Consider the following 22,978-nt stretch of genomic DNA (forward strand, 5'->3'; position numbering starts at 1 on the left):
GAGGCCGAGACGGGCGGATCACGAGGTCAGGAGATCGAGACCATCCTGGCTGACACGGTGAAACCCCATCTCTACTAAAAAATACAAAAAACTAGCCGGGCGAGGTGGCGGGCGCCTGTAGTCCCAGCTACTCAGGAGGCTGAGGCAGGAGAATGGCGTGAACCCGGGAGGCAGAGCTTGCAGTGAGCCGAGATCTGGCCACTGCACTCCAGCCTGGGCGGCAGAGCGAGACTCCGTCTCAAAAAAAAAAAAAAAAAAAGAAAAAAAAAAAAGATAAAGCTAAGTGCAGCAGTAGGCGCCTTGTAGTCCCAGCTACTTGGGAGGCTGGGATTATAGGTATGAGCCACCATGTCTGGCCTTATTTCTTTCAAGATCACAAGAGATCGGATGTGTTCAGGGTCGTATGGCGGTAAACAGGCCTTGTTCCTTAATGGTAGATCCCAAGAGGAGAAAGGGCTTAAAGGTACAAAGCTACAGGCCTGGCATGGTGGCTCACGCCCATAATCCCAGCACTTTGGGTGGCCAAGGCAGGAGGATCGCTTGAGCCCAGGAGTTCAGAGACTGGCCTGGGCAACACAGGGAGACCCTGTCTCTACAAAAATAAAAAATAAAAAATTAGCCAAGCCGAGTGGTGCGTGCCTGTTGTCCCAGCTACCTGGGAGGCTGAGGTGGGAGGATTGCTTGAGCCAGGGAGGTTGAGGCTGTAGTGAGCCATGATCATGCCACTGCACTCAAAGCCTGAGCAACAACGCAAGACCATCTCAAAAAAAAAAGAAAAGAAAAAGAAAAAAGAAAACACTACATTCCTGATATAGCTTGCCTAGTTGCTTATCAGAAAGGCAATTTACACTTCTAAAGCATCATATGAGGCTCCCAAACTTATCATTCTCTTGCTAACATTGAATTTTTAAAAAAAGCAAAAAAAAAAAAAAAAAAAAAAAAACCGAAAAAAAAAAACCTTCTGTAATCCCACCACTTTGAGAGGCTGAGGTGGGAGGATCACTTGAGCCCACAAATTTGAGACCAGCCTGGGCAACATGGCGAAACCCTGTCTCTACAAAAAATACAAAAATTAGCCTGTCATGTCTGTAGGCCCAGCTACTCAGGAGGCTGAGGTGGGGGGATCACCTGAGCCTGAGAGGTTGAGGCTGCAGTGATGATTGTGCCACTGCACTCCAGCCTGGGGGACAGAGTGAGACCCTGTTTCGACAAAACAAAACAAACAAAACATTAATCTCTCCTCACCTTGGTCTCCTACTTCTACTTCTGAATGCACCAGTTCAGTGTCTGTCTCATGCTTTTCTGACTATTCCACAGCATTTTGTCCTCAGCCTCTTTAATGTCCCCCCAGGCATCTCAAACTCAGTGTGTCCCAAATTAAACTGATCTTCACTCCTACACTTGCTCCTGTTTTTGGTTAATGACATCATCAACCACCCAGGCACCCTAGTCAGAAAACTGAGTCTTTTAAGATGATTCCCATCTCTCATTTCCCACATCCAAAGACTCACTAAAGGTTTCAATTCCACCTCTTAAATCCCTCAAACATGTCCACTCCTCTGTCTCCACTGCCACTGCCCTATTCAAGCTTTTATTATTGCAACCAACTCATTAGTCTCCTGGCCTTGTCACCCTGCTCCATTCCATTCGACATCCTGCTACCAGAGTCATCTAAAATGCAAACCTGATCCTGTTAATCTCTGGATTCTACTTTCCTGTCCAACTTCATCCCCTGCCCTTCCCATCCATTTCCTTCTCTCTCTAGCCATACGGAACAACAGAATTCCCCACTGCCTTTGAACTTTTTCTGCCAAGAGTGTGACTTTTTGCCTTATGAATTCCTACTAATCCTTAGAGAGCAAAGCAGCCCATCCAAGCACTCCAAATTACACTTATACTCAGCTTTATTATAACACTTAACATTGCAATTTTGCAATTTTTATTTAACAATCTCCCTTATTAGATGGAGATGCTCAAGGCTATGTCATTCATCTTTTCATTCCCAGCACTAGCAAAGTTTTGGGAACATAGTAGGCCCTCGGTATGTGGAATGAATGTTATTTCTGATAGCAATTTATTTTTTTGAGATGGGGTCTCACTCTATTGTTCAGGTTGGAGTGCAGTGGTGCAATCACAGCTCACTGCAGTCTCTAACTCCTGGGCTCAAGTGATCCTCCTGCCTTAGCAGGAGTAGCTAGGACTATAGGTGCGTGTTACCATGCCCAGCTAGTTTAAAAAAAAAAATTGTTTTAAAGATGGGGTTTTGTCATGTTGCCCAGGATGGTCTTGAACTCCTGGGCTCAAAGCAATCAGTCTGCCTTAGCCTCCCAAAGTGCTGGGATTACAGGTGTGAGCCACCGTGTCCAGCCTCTGACAACAATTTAAAAATTTCTTTCCATCTTCTGACACTATGTAATCATTCACCAAGTTCTATAAGTCTCAACTCACCTAATGTCTCTATTACCAAATCCTTCTCAATTCCCTATTTCTAAGGTCAACAAAACTATCATAATTGCATCCTGACAGGTTGGGCACTTCTCCATACTTGGCCATCTTCATTACTGCTGGTTATCTTTCTAAAACACACCTGGTTATGTTACCTAACTACTTAAAAAACAACTTTGGTCATTACTCATTGTGAATTGTAGGTGGTTATTTCCCAAGAACACGGAAATACATTGTGTTAAACTAAATAAATGAATGCATAATAAAGGAGACATAATACCCACCAAATCCAAGGCTTAAACACTTTGAAGACTGCATTTATAACAACAACTTTGGGAACCCAGCACTAGCTCAACTGTTTTTATTATTATTTTCCTTTTTTGTTTTTTTGAGATAGAGTCTTGCTCTGTCGCCAGGCTGGAGTGCAGTGGCGAAATCTCGGCTCACAGCAACCTCTGCCTCCCAGGTTCAAGCGATTCTCCTACCTCAGCCTTCCAAGTAGCTGGGACTACAGGCGCATGCCACCATGCCCAGCTAATCTTTTATATTTTTAGTAGAGACGGGGTTTCACCGTCTTAGCCACGATGGTCTCGATTTCCTGACCTTGTGATCCGCCCACCTCGGCCTCCCAAAGTGCTGGGATTACAGGCGTGAGCCACCGCGCCCGGCCCACCAGCTCAACTCTTTAGCCCTATCTCCTACTATTCTTCCTCCCTACACTCAATACCCACCCTGGTCACTATTCCTTAATGTAGTGCCCTATCTAGACTTCCCTGCCACCAAATTCCTACTCATCCTTGGGCCAGCATCAGATGTTACCTGGTTTCACCAACAAATGGTATAATGGGGGCTTTAAACCCTTTCCATATACCTCATCATTCCTCCCTAAGCAACCCAAATCAAAATTAAAAAAAATTTCATATGGATGATTAGAGTTTTGCAATCTCATGTACACTATGTACAAAAAGCATCTTTAAAAAGATTTATATTTTTATTATCTGCATACAATCTAAGTAAAAGCAAAGTACTCGCTATACAAGTGCTTCTTCAAGCCAAGTCCCTTGGCTTAACTTCCAACTAGACTGCAGCTAGTAAAACTCCGCCGTAGAAATTCTGAAGCAGTCACAGACTATTACTTGCCCTAAAAAGTTTTCTCTAACCTCTTCCTGACAAGCTGTCCTTCTGGACTCCCATACAAACAATAGTATAGTATGTCATTTTCTCCTTTGGTTTCTTCCACAATGGTAGTTCATCCAGGGTAAGTATTCTACACTAGTTTCCTCATGTGTAAAATAAAGATAAGAAGACATATCTCATAGAATTAGATGTGTTAATGCATATTTAAAGCACTTAGCATAGAATCTAACATGTTGTGTGGTTCACAAAGAGCATGCTATGAAAACACAGTATGTCCTGAAATTCTCTGGGTGGTTACTACATAAGCAAAATGCCTTCCTAGTCAGTTATCTACTTGTAGAAGCGATGCGAAACTCAGTAGATTTTAATGTTTAGCAGTTTAAGAAGATTTTAAGACCTTAAAACTGGGAAAAGAAATTTTCAATTATAAATTTGTGAACTTCTGAGGAAGTTTACTGAAAATAACCCTTAAAAGTTTCACATTTGAAGAAAAAGAAAACAGTGTCTTGGGAATTTGTGCTGTCTTTAGACTCTATCATATAATACTTCTTTACACTGCAAACTATTTGTACTGCAAACTACCTGTAAGTGTATTTGATCTCAGGTTTGTGAGAAAAATAAAGTGTGTTGTGTGGTAGAAACAATAACAAAGTGGTATTATTGTGGGCTACAGATATTGAATCCTAGCCCACAAATTAGCTGTGGGATCTTGGGCAAGCTCTTCATTCCTCTGGGCATCAGAGCCCTTCTTTGGAATTTGAAGAGATAAGACGAAATAATCTCTAAATTCCCATCCAGCTCTAAGTTACAAAGTTTTTGTAATACCATATTTTGAGCTTTCTCTTATTCCTCCCATGTCCCCTTATTAGAAACTATTTATTTATTTATTATTTATTTTTAGGGCAGGAATCAAGTCTTACTTTCTTTACACCCAAGTGCCTAAATCCAGAGCCTGTTTCTTGACTTTGAATGAATGAGTTAGTAACTGTTTCTTGAACAAGTGCTCCTCTTCACAGGGCTAGTTTTAAAAAAGGCATAGTAAATTTATGGTATAATAGATGAGCAGCTAACCCTAACATAACTATGTTATTAGAACAAATAATTGTGCATTAATGACTTGGTATTCAATACAGTTATAGATCATATTATTTTTTGAAGACTTCACTAATTTAGAAAAGGGATTCTAAACTATTTCCTTACTTCTGACATATTTCAGAGAATTATGAGTCACAAAGCTTTGAGAGAGGCTTATTTATGAAATCCCATAATCCTACAGGCAATATCAAAATTCCAATATCAGGAATACCCAAGTACTTGCTAACAGGAAGCATTTTGTAGCAAAGGTTTTTATCTTTGACTTACTACCAGAATTACAGACTGAAAGACAATCTGACTGAGGAAATAAGGAACTGGCGTATACTGACACACCAAGAAAGCAAACATGAGTGTGTGTGTGCACATACATACACATACACACAATTTAAACTCCATAACTCAGTTGCCTCATATACTCGTTTTCAAGTTTATATTTAGTGCTGGCTTATTGCAGGTGCAGTTCCAACATATCCCTAACATGGAATAGAAAATGGAGAATGAGCGACTACCTGTAAAGGAAGTTTATGCTTTTGAACAAGGGCAGATTCTCTTCTCTGGATATATCCCCAAAAGAGAGAGACAGGAAATTCCATTTCTCTTGTTTTAGCAATGATGTGGTTGAAATTTGAGATGTACTTGCTTCAGAATTTCCTGGGCCTGAATTGTTGGGAAAGCTAAGATTTTTCTCAACACTCAGCTATCAGCCTCAATCACCTAAATGTGAGTTTGAATGTTATTCACAGAAAACTCTACATGAATGGACACAAGCACAGTAAGTTTTTTATTGTTAAATTACTATGTTACCATATGCAGAGCAAAAAGTAAAGGGACTGATCTACTTGTGCATTCACATTTTAAATTCTTGAATAATGAACAAGTGAACAAATGATCAGTTAGGAAAGGAAAACTGAAGCAAGGGTTTCCTTACAAGTCTTCTAATTTTTCTAATAATTATAGAAAACATGCTCAAAAACTTTAGAAAAACATTTTTCTGTATGTGATATATTAATAAATAAACTATGTTTACCTCATTAAATTGGAAAGACTCAATATTAAGGAAAGTTTATATCTGGCTAATGCAATTATCATTTGGATATAATATAGGCATCAAAAAATAAAGGAGTGGCATAAATTTTTCCAAAATGTTAACACTTAATGCTGAGTTTCCAGTTCCAGAATTGTCCACTCCCCTTGAGGCGAACAATCTTCAGAGGAAAAACTAGCCATGGTGATGCTCGCTGAGGAATCATCAAGTGGAGATGTTAGTTCACTCCATCTGTTCAAAGTGTCAATATGTGCTATACCCTGAGGTTTTGAGCTATCTCGCGCTAAAAGTAGTGTCTGATTGATTAGATACTGTGCTAAATTTAAGTCTTCAGGAACGGAATTTGTAACATCTAAGTTTGAATCCTGTTCAGAGAGCAGTTGCTTTAGTAGTGTCCAATCTTGTTTTGCAAAATGTTGGTCATCTTCAAAATCCATATCTGTAACATGTGTTTCTGATTCCACTTTCTGCTCAAATGCTTCTATTACATCCATCTCATATATTGGAGACAGGGTTTTTGAAGGCCGATGGTCATACATGCAGGTTAGTGCCAGTGTGTCACAATCATCTATGTCTCCTGAAATAATTCATAATACTACACAATGTAAAAATTGCACGTTGGTACCCTTCAGAGTTTTGTAGAATATTAACACAATATAACAGTGATAGTCCAAAAAAAAAAAAAAAAAAACAAAAAAAAACACCACCACAATGGGAAAAATAACATCTATACAAAATTGACAAGATTTTTGAGGCATTTTTCTGTGTCAAAAATTCAAGGGTAACGTTTAGAAGCAAAATCAACATAGGCAACTAACAATAATTCTCCATAGTTTAATTTGAAAACTTGTGATACAGAAAACAAATTATTTAAACATAAACATAGAATGTGCACATATATCTAATTCACTACAATAGAAAAAGAGGAAAAAAAAGACATAGTGTTTTGATGATGACTTAGGGTAAGTCCGTTGCAAAAGCGGGGGGGGGATAAATACATTTCACCTAAAGGCTTATTTGTATATTGCACATGCAAAGGAAGATGCAAGCAAAGACAAACAAACAAAAAAGTACAACTTCAAAGACCTCCTTATTCTTCCGATTTTGCTGAACAGGAAACTACTGATCAGTATTTTTCTTAGTTATAATACACAATAGCTACTCAGTTAGCCACTATTGCATATTTTAAATGTGGGTCATTAGTCTGAATTACTATAATAAGGAAGACAAAAAACACAAAACAATTAGACAGAAAATCATCTAAACAATATGAAATAAGCCTGGGCTTTTTTCATATATTATCATTGCTTCTAAATATAATCTCTTTTAGGAAATTTATCTTTTTATTTGAAAATTTTAGAATAGAGAGATCCTGAAAATTTTAATCTCTGTAAAATGTATATAAATTGTAAATCAATCTAGTTGTCAAAATAGTTCAGTGCTTTTAGTTACATATTACTAGAGTTATTGCACAGGCCTTTAATATACTATCAAGTCTATAAATCATATCCAATGTATAATAAAATTTCTAATAGTCAAGAATTCTTGTGTTAAATTATACATAAATAACTAAATAGCAGCAAACTAAGGTTTTCTATTTATTCTTTCATGTAAAATCTCTTAGTAGGTTAGCTCTATATAACAATCAAAATGTTTACTATATATTACTTCTTCATTAGGATTTTAAGTGAACAATAAAGAATGAGTAACTAGCTAATTTTCATATTAAGAAATTTTTCATTTAAAATTTTAATCTGTTGCTTAAGTAATTATTTGACTAAAATATAACATTCAGGGCTTCATACAACTTTAAAATTTTATAAACTTATTTTCTTATGCATTTAGCATTTCTATTTCTGTACATTACCTGCAGATAAAGCAATATTAGCTTTTTCAGTAGCGGTAGAATGGCTCTCTTTCAGTGGACCTTCCTGAGGCAGAACTTGACTCCGAAAGGAGTCTAGAGATTTTGTAGAGCTGTTCTTTGGTATGTCAGAATTGGGTTCTCTTTGATGAAGCTCCAAGTGACATGGTCTTTCTTGAGATTTTACATCACTATCCAAGAATTTGCTGCGTTGCTGAATGTCATTATCTACACTGCTTCCATTGTTTACTTTTTTATCTTCTGGAAGCAGCTGTCTGCCTCTACTGGATAGGACATCTATTGTGTTCTTTTTTCCTGTGGCTGAAACACTCTGTTTATTTTTTCTTGAAGAGTCAATGCTACTAAGATCCAAGAGAGTGCTTTCATTTCTACATACACTATTGCCTTTATTTTGTTTACATTCTAAAATATTATTTTCACTTTCTCGTGAGAATCTGGAATAGCAAGTCCTTCCATGATGTTCATGAGAAATGCCATCAAAAACATCAGAAGGTGAAAAAGAATCTACAGAAGGCTGAAAGGGAGTATGGACTTCTCCTTCATCTGATCCCAGCTCTTCACATTCATCAACTGAAAGTAAAACTGACCTTTTAAACTTTTTATTTGCAGAAAATTCACGACTTTCATTTTCAGTTGCATCTTCAAAAGCTAAATTAATTATTCCCTGAAACTGCTGAGGAACTGGGTTAGATACAGAGAAATTTTCTGCAACATTTTCAGCTTCAGATCTTTCATCCTCTGTTTCATCTGCTGAAGAAGATACTTGATCTATTTCCTGAGCAAACTGGACACTGCCTCGTGGAATATTTTCTTTTTCCCTAGGGTGAACTATTGTAGATCGAGACCAAATTTCTGGCCTTTTCCTAGGGATTTCATCATCACTTGTTGAATTAACTTGGAAAAGATCATTACTACTTTGCTTTTTCATTTTTACTTCAATTCTTAAATTACTATCATAAATTTTTAATTCTTCAGGAGTACTGGTATCACTGCTACTTCTTCCAAGAAAATCATGGCACAGCATAGTGCCACATTTAGAGATACCTCTGTCATTTGACCCATCATCATCCTGAGACCCTCCGGCATCATAGTCTTCAGATCTGGGCTTTATGTCATCGGAGGATGTGGTAGCACTGCCAGTATCAGATTCAGGACTCTCTCTCTGATGCAGAACACCAGTACTCAAATTCCAGTGACCCACAAATGGAGTTTCTGGAGTTTCACGGCTCTCTGGAGATTCTGATGTTTCCATATTTTTAGGAGAATTTTTTTCTGACAGCTGTCCTGAAAAACACTTGGAGGAAACATCTGAGTCTGCTGTAGCATGTTTGTCTTCATCCATAGCAGAGGCATCAGACAACTTACTAGAAATTGTCAGTCCTTCCAAAGGAACTTTCAATTTTTTGTCTTCTTGAGCAGAATTTAAGGTACCATATGCCCTTTCAGGAATACACAGTGAAACATCTTCCACACATTTAATACTTGATTGTTTGTTTGTATCTTTTCTCCCTACTTGGTTCTCCCTATCTGATATCAAATGGATTTGCCCTGCACTTGTTGAGTCTAAATCACAAACTGGATTAGAGTTCAAGGAATTTTCATTTGGATTTGGAACCATGTATTTTAGGGCTGTGGTGCTATACAATTTTGAATTTACATTATCACTCCCATCAGAATGACAACATATGTTAGCTGCATTGCAATGTTCTGTTTCTTTGTGATTGGGAAATTTTGTTTCACTTTTATCTAAACAAATCTGTTTGGATTCCAGTTTGTGTTTTAATGATTTATCCAGCTTTGAAATATTTTGGCATTCTAACACCAACTTCTCTTTTTCTTGATCATGTAATGGCTTTTGTGGGTCAAGCCTGCAGGATGACTGGAGTGCTTCTGCATCACTGATTTCAGATGCAAGATTAATGAGAGGTTTGTGAGGCTTCTGTTCAGAAACACTGTCCTTGTTGTTATTTTCACGCACATCATGAAACATACTTTTTTGGACAATAGATGTTTCACTTTTTAAAGGTCTTTGGGAGGAAGGATGAGTTTTTGACATAACCTGTCCAGGAAGCATTTTCTGTTTTGAATCTTTATTATTCAAAGTTTCACCTTTCTTTGACTGATTTAGATTTTTAGGCATTGCCACTATTTTTGCATTAACCTTAGGCAAAGCTGTGTGTACTTGCTTGACGATTTTTCTCTTAGGTGCTTGTTTCTCTGTAGGCTTATTATGGTCCAACTTTGCCACATTTTCATCAGACTGCCTTGAAGAGACTGAAGATTTTACTGAGTTTGGTGACTCTCCTTGGGATCCTAAGAAAAGTAAGAGGGTATATTCAGAAATGTATTATCACCTCCAATTTGTGAGTAAAATTTAATATTTGTTTTAAAATTACTTCAGAAAAAATAAAATCAAGACCACAATGGAAGGGTAACATATCTATGATCAAATGGACAAGCACAGATTAGGAATCAGTTACATGATAAAATAAAAAAAAAAAATTTCAATTAGAAATACAGAGGGACTACTCCAGGGTCCCAGTAAAAATTACTAAAATAGGATCTCTCTTCCTCAAGTAAAGAGACTTGATTTTTATGCCAAAACTGGATTTGCAAAAATGTATGAGGGTAAAAAAATCGGATTTTCTTTTATCAAAGGAGCAAGAAAGGTCTTCCCTTTGAAGTTTTCAGAGAAAAAAAAACAGTGTGTTCTACATAGCTGAAAAGGAGAATCAAGCTAAATATAAAATAAATAGAACTGTTAAAATTGTTGCAGTTGTTTTCTTCAAACATGAATAAAACCAATTTACTTGTCATAACCAGATTATTATTACTGTAGCTTATTAGGGTTAATAACTTAGATCTCCAGTGGAAACTAGAACTGCTGACTGGAAAGAAGGGGATTAATTTGGGGAATCCATTTGTTTACACTGGTGAAAGTCTTAGAGATGATATTTTGGACATTCAAATCTGTCAAACAGAATTATCAAATATTTTTAAATGTTTAATATTTAGCTATTACTAGGATATGAAAATATTTTCTCTGCCTTATTTTTAATTGATTTTCAGTAATAACTCATAATCCAAATCAAAACTGTTTTTAGGATTTTACAAACTGCTTTTACATATGTGAATGCTTGATACATAAAAGCAATTTTGAAAATCAGTTATTATGTTAGCAAATTATGCAATCTGATCAGTACTCTTTTCCTTTTCAGAACACTGAAAACCAATGGACTCACACAGATTCTGGAAGGGAAATTCTTCCTCCTTATGTATCATAGTTGTTTAGACTGCATTATTATTATCTTTTTTTTTGAGATAATAGTGTCGCTCTGTCACCCAGCCTGGAATGCAGAGGCATGATCTCGGCTCCCTGCAACCTCCGTCTCCTAGGTTCAAGCAATTCTCCTGTCTCAGCCTCCCAAGTAGCTGGGACAACAGGCACACACCATCACACCTGGCTAATTTTTGTGTTTTTAGTAGAGATGGGGTTTCACTATATTGGTCAGGCTGGTCTTGAACTCCTGACCTCAGGTGATCCACCTGCCTTGGCCTCCCAGAGTACTTGGATTACAGGCGTGAGCCACTGCACCCAGCCTACACTATTACTTTTTAAAGAGTTCTTCAGTGCCAGTTTTACAAATGAAATTCCTATAATTAACAATGGAACTTTCAAGAAACATGGGCATAATATTTAAAAGGACCAGAAATGCAGCTAAACTAGTAACTCCCTTAATTATTTCTCTCACAAGAGACAATAAAACCAAATAGAGGCCAGGTGTGTTGACTCATGCCTGTAATCCCAACACTTTGGGAGGCAGACGAAGGAGGACTGCAGTGTGATCATGCCACTGTACTCCAGCCTGGGTGACAGAGCAAGACCCTGTCTCAACAATAACAACAACAAAACAACAAAACCAAACCTACATCCCAAAACACCTGTCTGAAAAGTATACAATCTCATCTCTTTGGTGTGAAACAAACACAAAATGAGTAAAACCATATTTTGCTTATTTGCTCCTGAAGTTCCAAATCAGAGTTTGGCTTATCCAGTTTACACAAGGAAATAATTTCAAGATATCCAGTACTATTTCAGCTTTACCTTGAGTTTTAGTAACATTAGATGGGGTACTCTTTGTCCTCTGCTGAGCTGCGCCATATCCATTGCTAGTTCCTCTTTTCTTCAAAATTGCCTGTGGTACTGGCTCACTATATCCTTTGCCACTGACCTTCTTTAGTACACTAAGAAAAATTATTTGCATTCAGTATTACACTGAGATTCCAAAACATGAACTTTTTAAAAGACCGATACCTGAAACAGTTTTTTTTTCAAGAAATAAAAAATACATCTCTCCTGAAAATAGAAAAATCATATGCTCATAAGTCTTTAAGTTTGTAAAACTGTAGATCAAGTATAATAAAGCAATGCATAATCATATACCATAGTATACATTAAGATATTCTTTTAAATATTGTGCCTCATTTTGCATATACTAATTTCTTTTAATAAACTGTGTTAAATTATGTAAATACACTAAATTTTTTTAACAAAAAATAAAAGATATTTTAAAAATATTTAGCTAGAAGTTAGTATATAATTAACTTTGAGAGAAAGCTAACAGATAGGTTAAAATACTGAATGAAGACCTACCTGTTATTTGTATTAGTGTCTTGTTCATGAATACTTTTTTTATTGGAAGTTCCATTGGTAACTTTTGAAACAGGTCGAGATTTTATGGCTAAAAATTAAGAAAAAGTGAGTCATAAGATAGAATACATTAAATATGTAACAAATATGTATAAGTTTACTGGTTAGACACTATAAACAAAATGAAATATTAAAGTGGGAAGGACTACATTTTTTCTCAGTTTGCATAAGTACATATAAATAAGTATTCTGTTGGCATTTGAAACTAAATAAAAGCCCAAATACAGGTTTAGGTTTTTGTTTTTTTAAGGAACTTTAACTGTCAGGAGATATTAAAAATTACAGTGCTAAAACCCACCTACAGTGGAATTTTTGACACTATCTACACTGTTTTTCACCATCTGTGCTGGAGAATCACAAAAGGATAGTTTATGTCCAGAAGGCTTTTCTTCTCCTATTGATCCATTTTCTTTTGGTTCATCCAGACATTCAGTGGAAATTGAGAATTCCATACTTGAATCTGTGGATCTGCTGGAGGGTCCTGCGATGCTGAGGCATGGAGAATCCTTCCCTGTCGCTTTCTTCAAAGGCTTTGCTTTGGCTTGCACATTTAAGTTTCCTGTGAGTACCTTGGGTCTGGCACCTGTAATTTGCCCTTCCTGATTTCTCACTCCTTTCCCATTTAGTAAATTCTTCTGTCCAGTTGCTGCTGCTGCTGCTGCTGTTGCTGATCTTTCTACAACTTGTCTAGGTGACATGTTTTCCAACCGTGCATTATCACCATTTCCTGTTTTGGATTTTATTATAGTTTTGGGCTTTCCAGAAACATTTTTTCCCCCAGTTTTTAGTTGTTTTGTAATTTTAGATGCTATTTTTGTACCATCTTTTTCCTTTACATCATCTTGCTTCAGAGTTTTATTTATACTATTTCTATTGGTACTTGATGAATGTCCAGATGCTCCTAATCCATCGGATTTCATCTTTTTATTAGTAGAGAGATAACTCCAACACTCTTTCTTGTTATTTTCCCTCCAAGATTTGATTTTTATATCACCAGAGTCAGAAACTTGTTTCCTTTGCTATAAAGAAGAAAAAAAATACTTTGTAATTTGACTGAAATCTTTAACATATAATATTATGTGTTTCCAAAAACCAGTCTTTCAAAGAAGAAAAAAATAGAAAAGTTCAATTTTTGATTTAAGGTCAAAGCTTGAACTGTCTTTGATCATTTGGATCAAAACTTTGTCTCAGACTACCTTAATCAAATCTGAAATATAGCATAAGTGTTTATTTTAAAGGCATGCTATTCTATTAAATTAAATAAATAAATAACAGGAATGCTTTTTTAATGTATGAAGTTTTGGTATAAATTAATGTCTATAAAGATTCAGGATGCCTTGAGGAATGATAATATCCAAGATTTTTTAGAAGACTTACTCCCATGTTTTATACTACATCTTTTGTATACATCATCCCACTTAAACCTCACAACAGTCCCATGAAATAGCTCCTGTGGCTGTTTCTATTTCTTAGACAATAAATTGAGGATTAAAGTAGGTATGTGATTTACCTCAGGTCTCAGGTTGGTGAGGGACAGAACCAGGACTTGAACTCATGATTTAACCTCACACCGAAGTCATCTATATGGCATAATTTGAGGGAACATTATAAAGATTTTCAATAAAAATTCTCTCTTCAACCTTATCCCAAGTGCCAGAAATTTTATCATTAAAGACTTAATCCTCTGTGGGAAGAATACTTTACTTCTTGGAGTCCTTATTTAAAAAAAAAAAAAAAATTTTTTTTTAAAGCTCCTAGAAAGCACAGCACATCAATACACTACATCTGCAAAGCTTGGTTTTTGGACAAATAAGATACTAGTACAGCACTGGCTGGCTATAGGAAGTGAAGGAAAAGGGATCCTAAAAATAGTTGAAACAGCCTAAAAAGGGACAAATAAAATGGCACTGAAGATAAACGTACCTACTTCATCATTTTCCTTAGACCCAACCTTGATATGAAAGGGAACAAAGAAAATTTTTAAGTTGGTAGAAATTCTAGAAAAATATTTTAAGATCATATTGTCATTCTTTTTTTTTTTTTTTTTTTTTTTTTTTTGAGACAGAGTCTTGCTCTGTCACCCAGGCTGGAGTGCAGTGGCCCAATCTCAGCTCACTGCAACCTCCGCCTCCCAGGTTCAAGCAATTCTCCTGCCGCAGCCTCCCGAGTAGCTGGGACTACGCCGCCACACTCAGCTAATTTTTTTTGTATTTCAGTAGAGATAGGGTTTCACCGTGTTGCCCAGGCTGATCTTGAACACCTGAGCTCAGGCAATCCGCCTGCCTCGGCCTCCCAAAGTGCTAGGATTACAGGTATGAGCCTCTGTGCCCAGCCAATATTGTCATTCTTTTTTTTTGAGATGGAGTCTTGCTCTGTCACCAGGCTGGAGTACAGTGGCGTGATCTTGGCTCACTGAAACCTCCGCTTCCCAGGTTCAAGCAATTCTCCTGCCTCAGCCTCCCGAGTAGCTGAGACTACAGGCATGCGCCACCACGCCCAGTTAATTTTTGTATTTTTAGTATAGACGGGGTTTCACCATGTTGGCCAGGATGGTCTTGATCTCTTGATCTCGTGATCTGCCCACCTGGGCCTCCCAAAGTGCTGGGATTACAGGCATGAGCCACCGTGCCCATCCTATTGTCATTCTTTATGTAAGTATGCAAATGGTTTTTTTTTTCCCCTTTGGAAGCTGTATGAGATTGTAGAGGTCTGAGGCAGAGCCTGTGCTCTCTTCATCTTTCATATCCCTCAGCACCGTATCACATATTGGATACTCAAACAAACAAACAAACAAAAAAAACGTAATGTTGTTAACACTGGGCATATATTGTATATTTTGATATGCAGTTTAAGGTCTATTTTTAAATACGAAAAGCTTCCAATTACATTAAAAGTTGTCAAAGATAAAATAACATATGTGAATGTGTGTGCACACACAAAAATATATAATAAATAACCTCGTTAAATTTAGAAAAAAGGAAAGCATGGTGATAAAGCAACCACTAGATTCTTGTCCTAGTTTTGCCTCTAACCAACCTGGGACATTTCAGAAATTATTAACAGCTTTGGGTCTCAGCTTATGCCTGTCCACAGGGCAGAGACTGGTCCTATTCACAGCAGTCTTCCAGGATTCCATTAAAAAGTTCAAATAGACTTAGTCCTCATTTTTTGTTTTCTTGCTCAAATCTTAGCTCAAAACATAACATTTCTCTATTTTTAATACCTAAAGCCAGGCTGACTTCTGCTTTTAGAACTCCTTCCCACCCTTAACACTAACTCTACTTAATTTATTCTATCCTTGAATTTATGCATCTTGAAGTATTATGCTATGGGTGAAATCTATATAGTATACGGTATAGCTGTATGCCTTGAAAAATTTCACAATAGGCCAGGTGTGGATTGCTTGAGCCCAGGAGTCTGAGACCAGCCTAGGCAACATGGCAAAACTCTGCCTCTACAAAAAAAAAAAAAAAACCACAAACATTAGCCAGGCATGGTAATTTGGGCCTATGCCAGCTATTAAGGAAGCTGAGGTGGAAGGATCCCTTGAGCCCAGAAAGTCAAGGCTGCAGTGAGCCGTGATTATGCCATGCCACTCCAGCCTGGGTGACAGAGTGAGACCCTGTCTCAAAAAATGGGAAAAATTAAACATAATCAAAAGAAGACAGAAGAGTATAATGAATCCTCACATACCTAATAGCCAACTCTAAAAATTATTAATTATTAATTCCCATTTTGTTTCATACACATCTACTCCTATTTTATTTTGAAGCAAATCCCAGATATCATATATTTTATTCTTAAGTACTTTGGTACTAAGCATTCTTCTTAAATTGCTCTATGATGGAAAAATGAAGCAGGCAACAACCACCACCACAACAAAACAAACAAAAAACCTCTTCCCTGTCTTATCTGATAAACTTTCTCCCACCTCCTAGATAGCTCATCCCTGTTTGGAAAACACATTTATTTGCTCCATATTTATTGAGCACTTACTACATACCAGGTAATTGCACATAAATTATTTCACGTAATTTTCACAATAATCCTGTGAGGTTTTATTACTCCATTTTATAAATAAGCAAACTGAGACTCACAGATGACACATAATAAATGTAAAGCCAAAATTTGAACTCTTTATTTTATGTCCAGCATCCATTTCAGCATATCACTGTCTTTCTGGGGGAAACTTACTTCCTTCCCATTGGGAAGGAAACTGTTTCCTTCCAACTGTTCTTAACAGAAAAAAGACTTAGACAACCACAAAGTCAGGAGGATGAGGAAAAATAATGAAACCTTGCTCTATTTTGCAATAAGGCAAGGAAGGAGGAAAAGCCTGGTTGGTAGCAGGGGAAAGGAAGGCAAGTAGGTTAATTCCTCGGGGCCTTTAAAAAACACGCGGATAACAGGGAACACAGAAAAAAATGTCCTAGTGCACCATTTCCTAGAGTATGTTCTGTGGAATCATATAATATGTTTTAAAAGGGTTGAGGGGGCTGGGTGCAGTGGCTTACACCTGTAATCCCAGCACTTTAGGAGGCTGAAGCTGGTGGATCACAAGGTTAGGAGATCAAAACCATCCTGGCTAATACGGTGAAACCCCATCTCTACTAAAAATACAAAAAATTAGCCAGGCGTCGTGGGGGGTGCCTGTAGTCCCAGCTACTCGGGAGGCTGAGGCAGGAGAATGGCACGAACCCGGGAGGTGGAGCTTGCAGTGAGCCGAGATCACGCCACTGCACTTCAGCCTGGGTGACAGAGCGAGACTCTGTCTCAAAAAAAAAAAAAAAAAAAAGGGATGAGGGAACCCTAGTCTTATTCCATAGCTATAACATTGGGGGAAATTTTGGATGCAATAATTCAAAAGTAGTTCTTTAGTGTTTCTCAGCACTTTCAAGGTGTAATATGCATCATCGGTCTATAAGAGGAGCTATGGGGCTGGGCGTGGTGGCTCACACCTGTAATCCCAGAACTTTGGGAGGCCGAGACGGGCAGATCACCTGAGGTCGGGTGTTCGAGACCAGCCTGACCAACATGGAGAAACCCTGTCTCTACTAAAAATACAAAATTAGCCTGGTGTGGTGGCACATGCCTGTAATCCCAGCTACTCGGAAGGCTGAGGGAGGAGAGCTGCTTGAACCCAGGAGGCTGAGGCTGCGGTGAGCCAAGAACGTGCCATTGCACTCCAGCCTGGGCAACGAGAGCAAAACTCTGTCTCAAAAAAAAAAAAAAAGAGGAACTATGGTGTGTGTAGCAACTCTCCAACTTATAGTTGATGCTAGATGGAGCTCATATCTTGTGAAATGCACTTTGGAAACAATCCTAAGAGGTTAACTGGCAAAAATCCAGTTTCCTGGTTTCTCACTCAAGACATTTGGAGCTTGACTTCTTCCTCAAGCCATGAGAACTCTCGGTTGTGGCTTGGAGCTGCATTAGTTCCTATCAACTGGCTGATGAGGAAGAAAAAGGGATTTCCTATTCCACTCTGCTAGGGCAATATGTTCATTGCATTCCAAACTGGAACTCTCAATGTATGTCTATCATTGTACCACACAGAGAAGGTTAGAATAATTTTGTACTTTGAATATATTATTGTTTAAGTGAACATCTGTAAGTTAGTTTGGAACCCTAACCATCATTAATAACATTTTTGGGAAGAAAAATTTATTTCAGGTTATAAGGAAAACAACAAATAACTTTGTGGATGGTAAAACAAACAAACAAAAAACACATAAAACATGACATCTACCATCTTAACCATTTAACATACTTAAGTACTCTTTAATACACTTCAGTAACAGTGTAGTAATGTTAGCTGCATGCACTTTGTTGCACAACAGATAACTTTTCAACTTGCAAAATGGAAACTCTGTACTCATTGAACAACTCCCCCTTTCTCCCTCCCCCTAGTTTTCAGCAACCACAATACTACCTTCTAAGAGTTCAACTACTTTAGATACCTCATATAAGTATAACAAGTAACTTTTAAAGTAAAACACAGTTGTACTCTTAGTACTAATTGCTTTTTTCAAAAACACCAAAAATATATTATGTGAATTAAAAACTTTATTTTCGAGACGGAGTTTTGCTCTTGTCACCCAGGCTGGAGTGCAATGGCACAATATCGACTCACTGCAACCTCTGCCTCCCAGGTTCAAGCGATTCTCCTTCCTCGGCCTCCTGAGTAGCTGAGATTACAGGTGTGCGCCGCCATGCCCAGCTAAGTTTTGTATATTTAGTAGAGATGGGGTTTCACCATGTTGGCCAGGCTGGTCTCGAACTCCTGACCTCAGGTGATCTACCCGCCTCGGCCTCCCAAAGTGTTGGAATTACAGGCGTGAGCAACCACGCCTGGCCTAAAATCTTCTTTTTTAAGAAGTAGGCTAATTAGAAAAATAGACATTGAATTAGGTCTATAGTTCTAAACAACTGCCAATAGACTGAAATAGCTCTGTTAGCTGCCAAAAAGGTTTTCAAGGAAATGAAAAAGGTAGATACTTCCAATGCCAGTTGGATATAAAAAATTCACTTTAAAACATTTATTAAATGTTCACTTGATTTAGAAAAAGAAAAATTTTCCATTAAGAAATAGCTTCAATTAATGAACAGATTTTTAAAACTTTTTCTGAAATATAAAATAAACTTTAAATAATTTTAAATAATTTGTTATATTTTTCATTTGTACCTATAAAATTTAGAAAGTTTACCTGTGAGCTACTGAATATAGGCTTTTTGCCAAGTCTTCGATCATCACCTTTGTCAAATGCAGCTGTAGAAAGAAACAGCAATTTATTTTTATAGGGAACATTATTATACCTTAGAAGTAAAGGAAAAATAGTATGTCAGCAGAAAAAAAGTCATATTTTAATGGAAATAACTTAATAAACCTGAAACCAATCTAGTATACAAAACAACTCCCTATTATATTTTAGATTTTTTTTAAAAGAACCTCATTTTCTATCTGACTCTCTGGCCCCTAGGTTTTATGTTATTAAAATTAATAAATAAGAACTGTACAATCTCACAGAGAAGATTCATACATTTACAAAAACACGAGAATTTTCTCAAACCGTGACATTTTAGATAATTGGTTTCATTTAGTTTTCCAAATTACAAAAAATTACAGATTATGGCAAAGGTAACATTCTACAAGCTATTAAATACGAGAAAATGTTTATACTAAATGTAAAAATACTCTGAAGTTAAAAATATTTTCTGGTTTTGCAGATATATATAATGAGGAAAGAGGAAAGAGAAAAGAAAAAATAAGGTTCTATTGAAAATAAAACAAGAAACAATCTTCAAAATATCATTCTTTTTATAATTAAATAAAAATTCATTTTATAAGTTAGGTTTATATGGGAATTTATTGCAGAACTCATGTCTATGCTATTCAAATAAGAATTTGAAAGATGTCAGGAAAATATGTAGGCTGAAAAAATGATATGAGAGCTACAAATATAGTTTAGCAAATGTATTTCTTTCTTTTGACGGTTACTGGGCTTTAAGATTATTTTGAAGAAATATATGTAATCTCCAAAAATTATTTGATTTTTATTAAATCAGCTAATAAAAACTACATTAAATTATCTGTAACTACCATGCATCTTCCATGATCTCTATTCTATAGGATATGTGCTATAAGACAAAGCAGGATCCTGAAAATGGCACTATAGGACTGATTTGCAGTAAGCAAATGACTCTGCACAATAATACACAGGAAGAAATTAAAATAAAAAATTTCACCCCAAAGTCAGTAACTCAACTATGACATACGAAATGTAGTAACAGACAACCCAGAACCATTCCTTTATCTGGGTTTCCCGAGGAAGTAATTATGCATAAGTCAGGACTCATAATTCAACTTATTTAAGATTAAAACATTATTATTATACTGACTCAACGTAATAGAATGAAAAGTCCTTTTTGACAATTCAAAAAGGATTGTTGGATTAGCTGGATAGTTGGATTACCAATAACATTTTATTTAAATATGGGTATTTACATGTATTTTTAATTAGCACTCTGAAGAATTAAAGAACACTGAAGCTCAACTTAACTATGAAATCCTCTAAAATAGAGAAAAACAAAGTTTCCTACTAATCAGGAGAGCGCTGAAAGACACTTACTGAAGGAATGCTGATCTTACCTTGTTACTTCACATTACATACATTTTGTAAAAATAAAACATTTAAAAATCAGCAGAGAAAGAGTCACAAGGAAAAAAATGTCCAATTTCTAAGACCTTCTTCTCATAATTTTTGTTTAAAATAATGGAATTTTTTTGAAAAGTGCTCTTCATATCACATCTAGCTACACTATCATGTAATGCTTATAATGTAAAAGCAGATCCTATGCTGATAATACCACTAAAGAATTTAACATATTTATGCATTCTCAAAATATATTTTAACAGATATGGCTTCCATGTTTTACAGTACTAAAATGTTTGCTTCATAAAATTTAGTCTCTTAAAACGTTGTAAAAACTATACACACTGGATATGTCAATATTTTTTCTAAGGCACCTGCTTTAACCCAAAAATACTCATGAAGCCATTTTTAGTTCCACACCCTCGAATTTTTATTTTGATATATATTTTTAAACACGTTCTGAAATATATACATCTTTTGTTTAATGCTAATGTTTCAGATGATACCTATTAAATGTCACGGACCACTGTGCAGCTCCTGAGGGACAGTCCGCAATAGCACACTGCACATCACTGAACCAATCAGTTGTGAAATAAAGCCATCTATTCCAAGCAAAACCACAAGAAAGCGTGTCTTATGAAAAAGATGGAAAAGCTTTATGACAAAACATATTTAAAAAGGAGGAAAAAGTATGTTTGATACTCTGTTCTATGTGGGCTACATTTTCTTACACTTTTAATCTCTTCACAAGAATGCTTGCAAGCAAATTTGCCTAGAACATTGTTGCTAATGTATAGTAAGATTAAAAATTGATATATATATATATATATATATGTAAAGGAAATTAGTTTCATTTTCTAAGAACAGCTAAAAAGCATGATTTATTAAAACTGCCTAAACATATGAGCACCAGTTTCAGTTAGCATCCTATTATCCAACAGAAGCACACAAATGTTAACCTTTCCACTTATCAGAATGCCCTCAAAATATCTGCTGTCACAACAATCATTACATAAGAATTGAAATATCTCAAGGCTAACGTACCTGCTTGGATTTTCTGTTGATCATCTGTGCTCATCAGCTTCCAGCTTTCTGTGTGACGAACAGCATAGAAAGACTGAACCAGGAAGATCCACAGCTTATCACGCAGAGCCTGGATCTTGCACGTAAAACCCTGTGTTCAAGCAACAAATCAGCAGCTGGTGAGAGCCACATTGTCATAGCAACCAGTCATTATTCCTTTCAGAATCTACTTACTCCTAAGCTAGATCAATGATGTCATCATTTAGATTTTTAAGATCGTTGGGTACATGTTATTTATGAAGGCTTACTCATTAATAACAAAATTTTATAAATGAACACAAAGCTAAAAAATCTCATCTTTTCAACCAAACGTTATTTTAAAACACCAATGCCCTTGATATGAACACCTTCTGCAGCCTTTTCATATCAACTATGACATTACAAGGTCAAATGCTCTATGGAATAGTAATAAATATGATATATTTTAAAAACCATTTTTGTTGAACAAATACAGAATGCCAATAATTTGTAATTACCTAATTAATGGCCACTGATTAATTGTACTTAAAAATAAATATTTTAATTTTGCTTCACCGCCTAATTTTAAAATATGATTTTTTGAAAAGAAAAATTAAGATTATAAAAATAAAAGACACTGATGATTAAAAACTCTAAAATATACATTTTATATCTAAAAAATTTACTGTAGGACCAGGGAGAAATACTAAAGTTATGCTGTGCCAAATAATATTGCTAAGTGTCACACTACATTTAAAATTACCCAGCCAAAGTGCCAATTTCTAAACTTTTATAAAAAGTCCATTTGGAGACAAATGGAATTTTTAAAATTTAGTATTATAAAAAATTCCAAACACATACAAAAGTAGAGATCTTAATCCACCCCTAGGTATCCACTGCCTGGCTTCAATGACCCATGCAACATTTAAAATGCACATTCATTTAAAAATCTTAGTTCAAATATTGCATTATTTTAATAAATTTCATTACATTCAGTACCATTTCCTTTGTACTGTCAGAGTTCAGCAATGTGTCCAGAGCCATAAGAAGAGAGCAACTATTTTCAGTGGTGATATTTTCTTCAATTGCTTTGAAAATTGTGTCCAACAGATCGGCTGTGCTACTCATTGCTTGTGACTATAAAACACATAAATTAATATTTAAGAGGAATACATACAAAATGCACAAGAAATGTGAAAGTCTGGCGTTAACAGATCATTATAACTAGCTGTATGAAGTCAACCAGAAATATTTGTCTTTTCCCTTTCTTTTGTTAAAAAATCCACATATATGCATATACACACAGTTTTTAAAAGCCAACATAGCCCTAAATACAGAATCTAGAAATAAACAATAGGAGTTATTTATTCCGTGAATAATTTTAGAGAAAGTAGCTTTCCAATAAGACAGAGAATTCTGCATGGACCATAATTGTATTACTGGCCAAAACAGTATCTTTATGACTT

At 36.2% G+C, this 22,978-nt stretch overlaps 1 protein-coding gene across 1 annotated transcript in view; it reads right to left on the reverse strand.

The window, feature by feature from the left end:
- Positions 1-5,435: 5,435 nt before the first annotated feature.
- BTBD8 (BTB domain containing 8) overlaps positions 5,436-22,978 on the reverse strand; it is a 98,318-nt gene continuing 80,775 nt past the window's right edge. The window contains exons 11-18 of the mRNA XM_015144794.3: positions 22,512-22,649; positions 21,516-21,645; positions 19,026-19,087; positions 12,617-13,337; positions 12,262-12,349; positions 11,713-11,852; positions 7,590-9,920; positions 5,436-6,299 (exon numbers count right to left, since the gene is read on the reverse strand). Of these exons, the coding sequence (XP_015000280.2) occupies positions 5,830-6,299; positions 7,590-9,920; positions 11,713-11,852; positions 12,262-12,349; positions 12,617-13,337; positions 19,026-19,087; positions 21,516-21,645; positions 22,512-22,649 (4,080 nt within the window). The 3' untranslated portion in view covers positions 5,436-5,829. The remainder of the gene's footprint in view (positions 6,300-7,589; positions 9,921-11,712; positions 11,853-12,261; positions 12,350-12,616; positions 13,338-19,025; positions 19,088-21,515; positions 21,646-22,511; positions 22,650-22,978) is intronic.

Source organism: Macaca mulatta, chromosome 1, assembly GCF_049350105.2.
Source record: "Macaca mulatta isolate MMU2019108-1 chromosome 1, T2T-MMU8v2.0, whole genome shotgun sequence".
Taxonomy (NCBI): Eukaryota; Metazoa; Chordata; class Mammalia; order Primates; family Cercopithecidae; genus Macaca; species Macaca mulatta.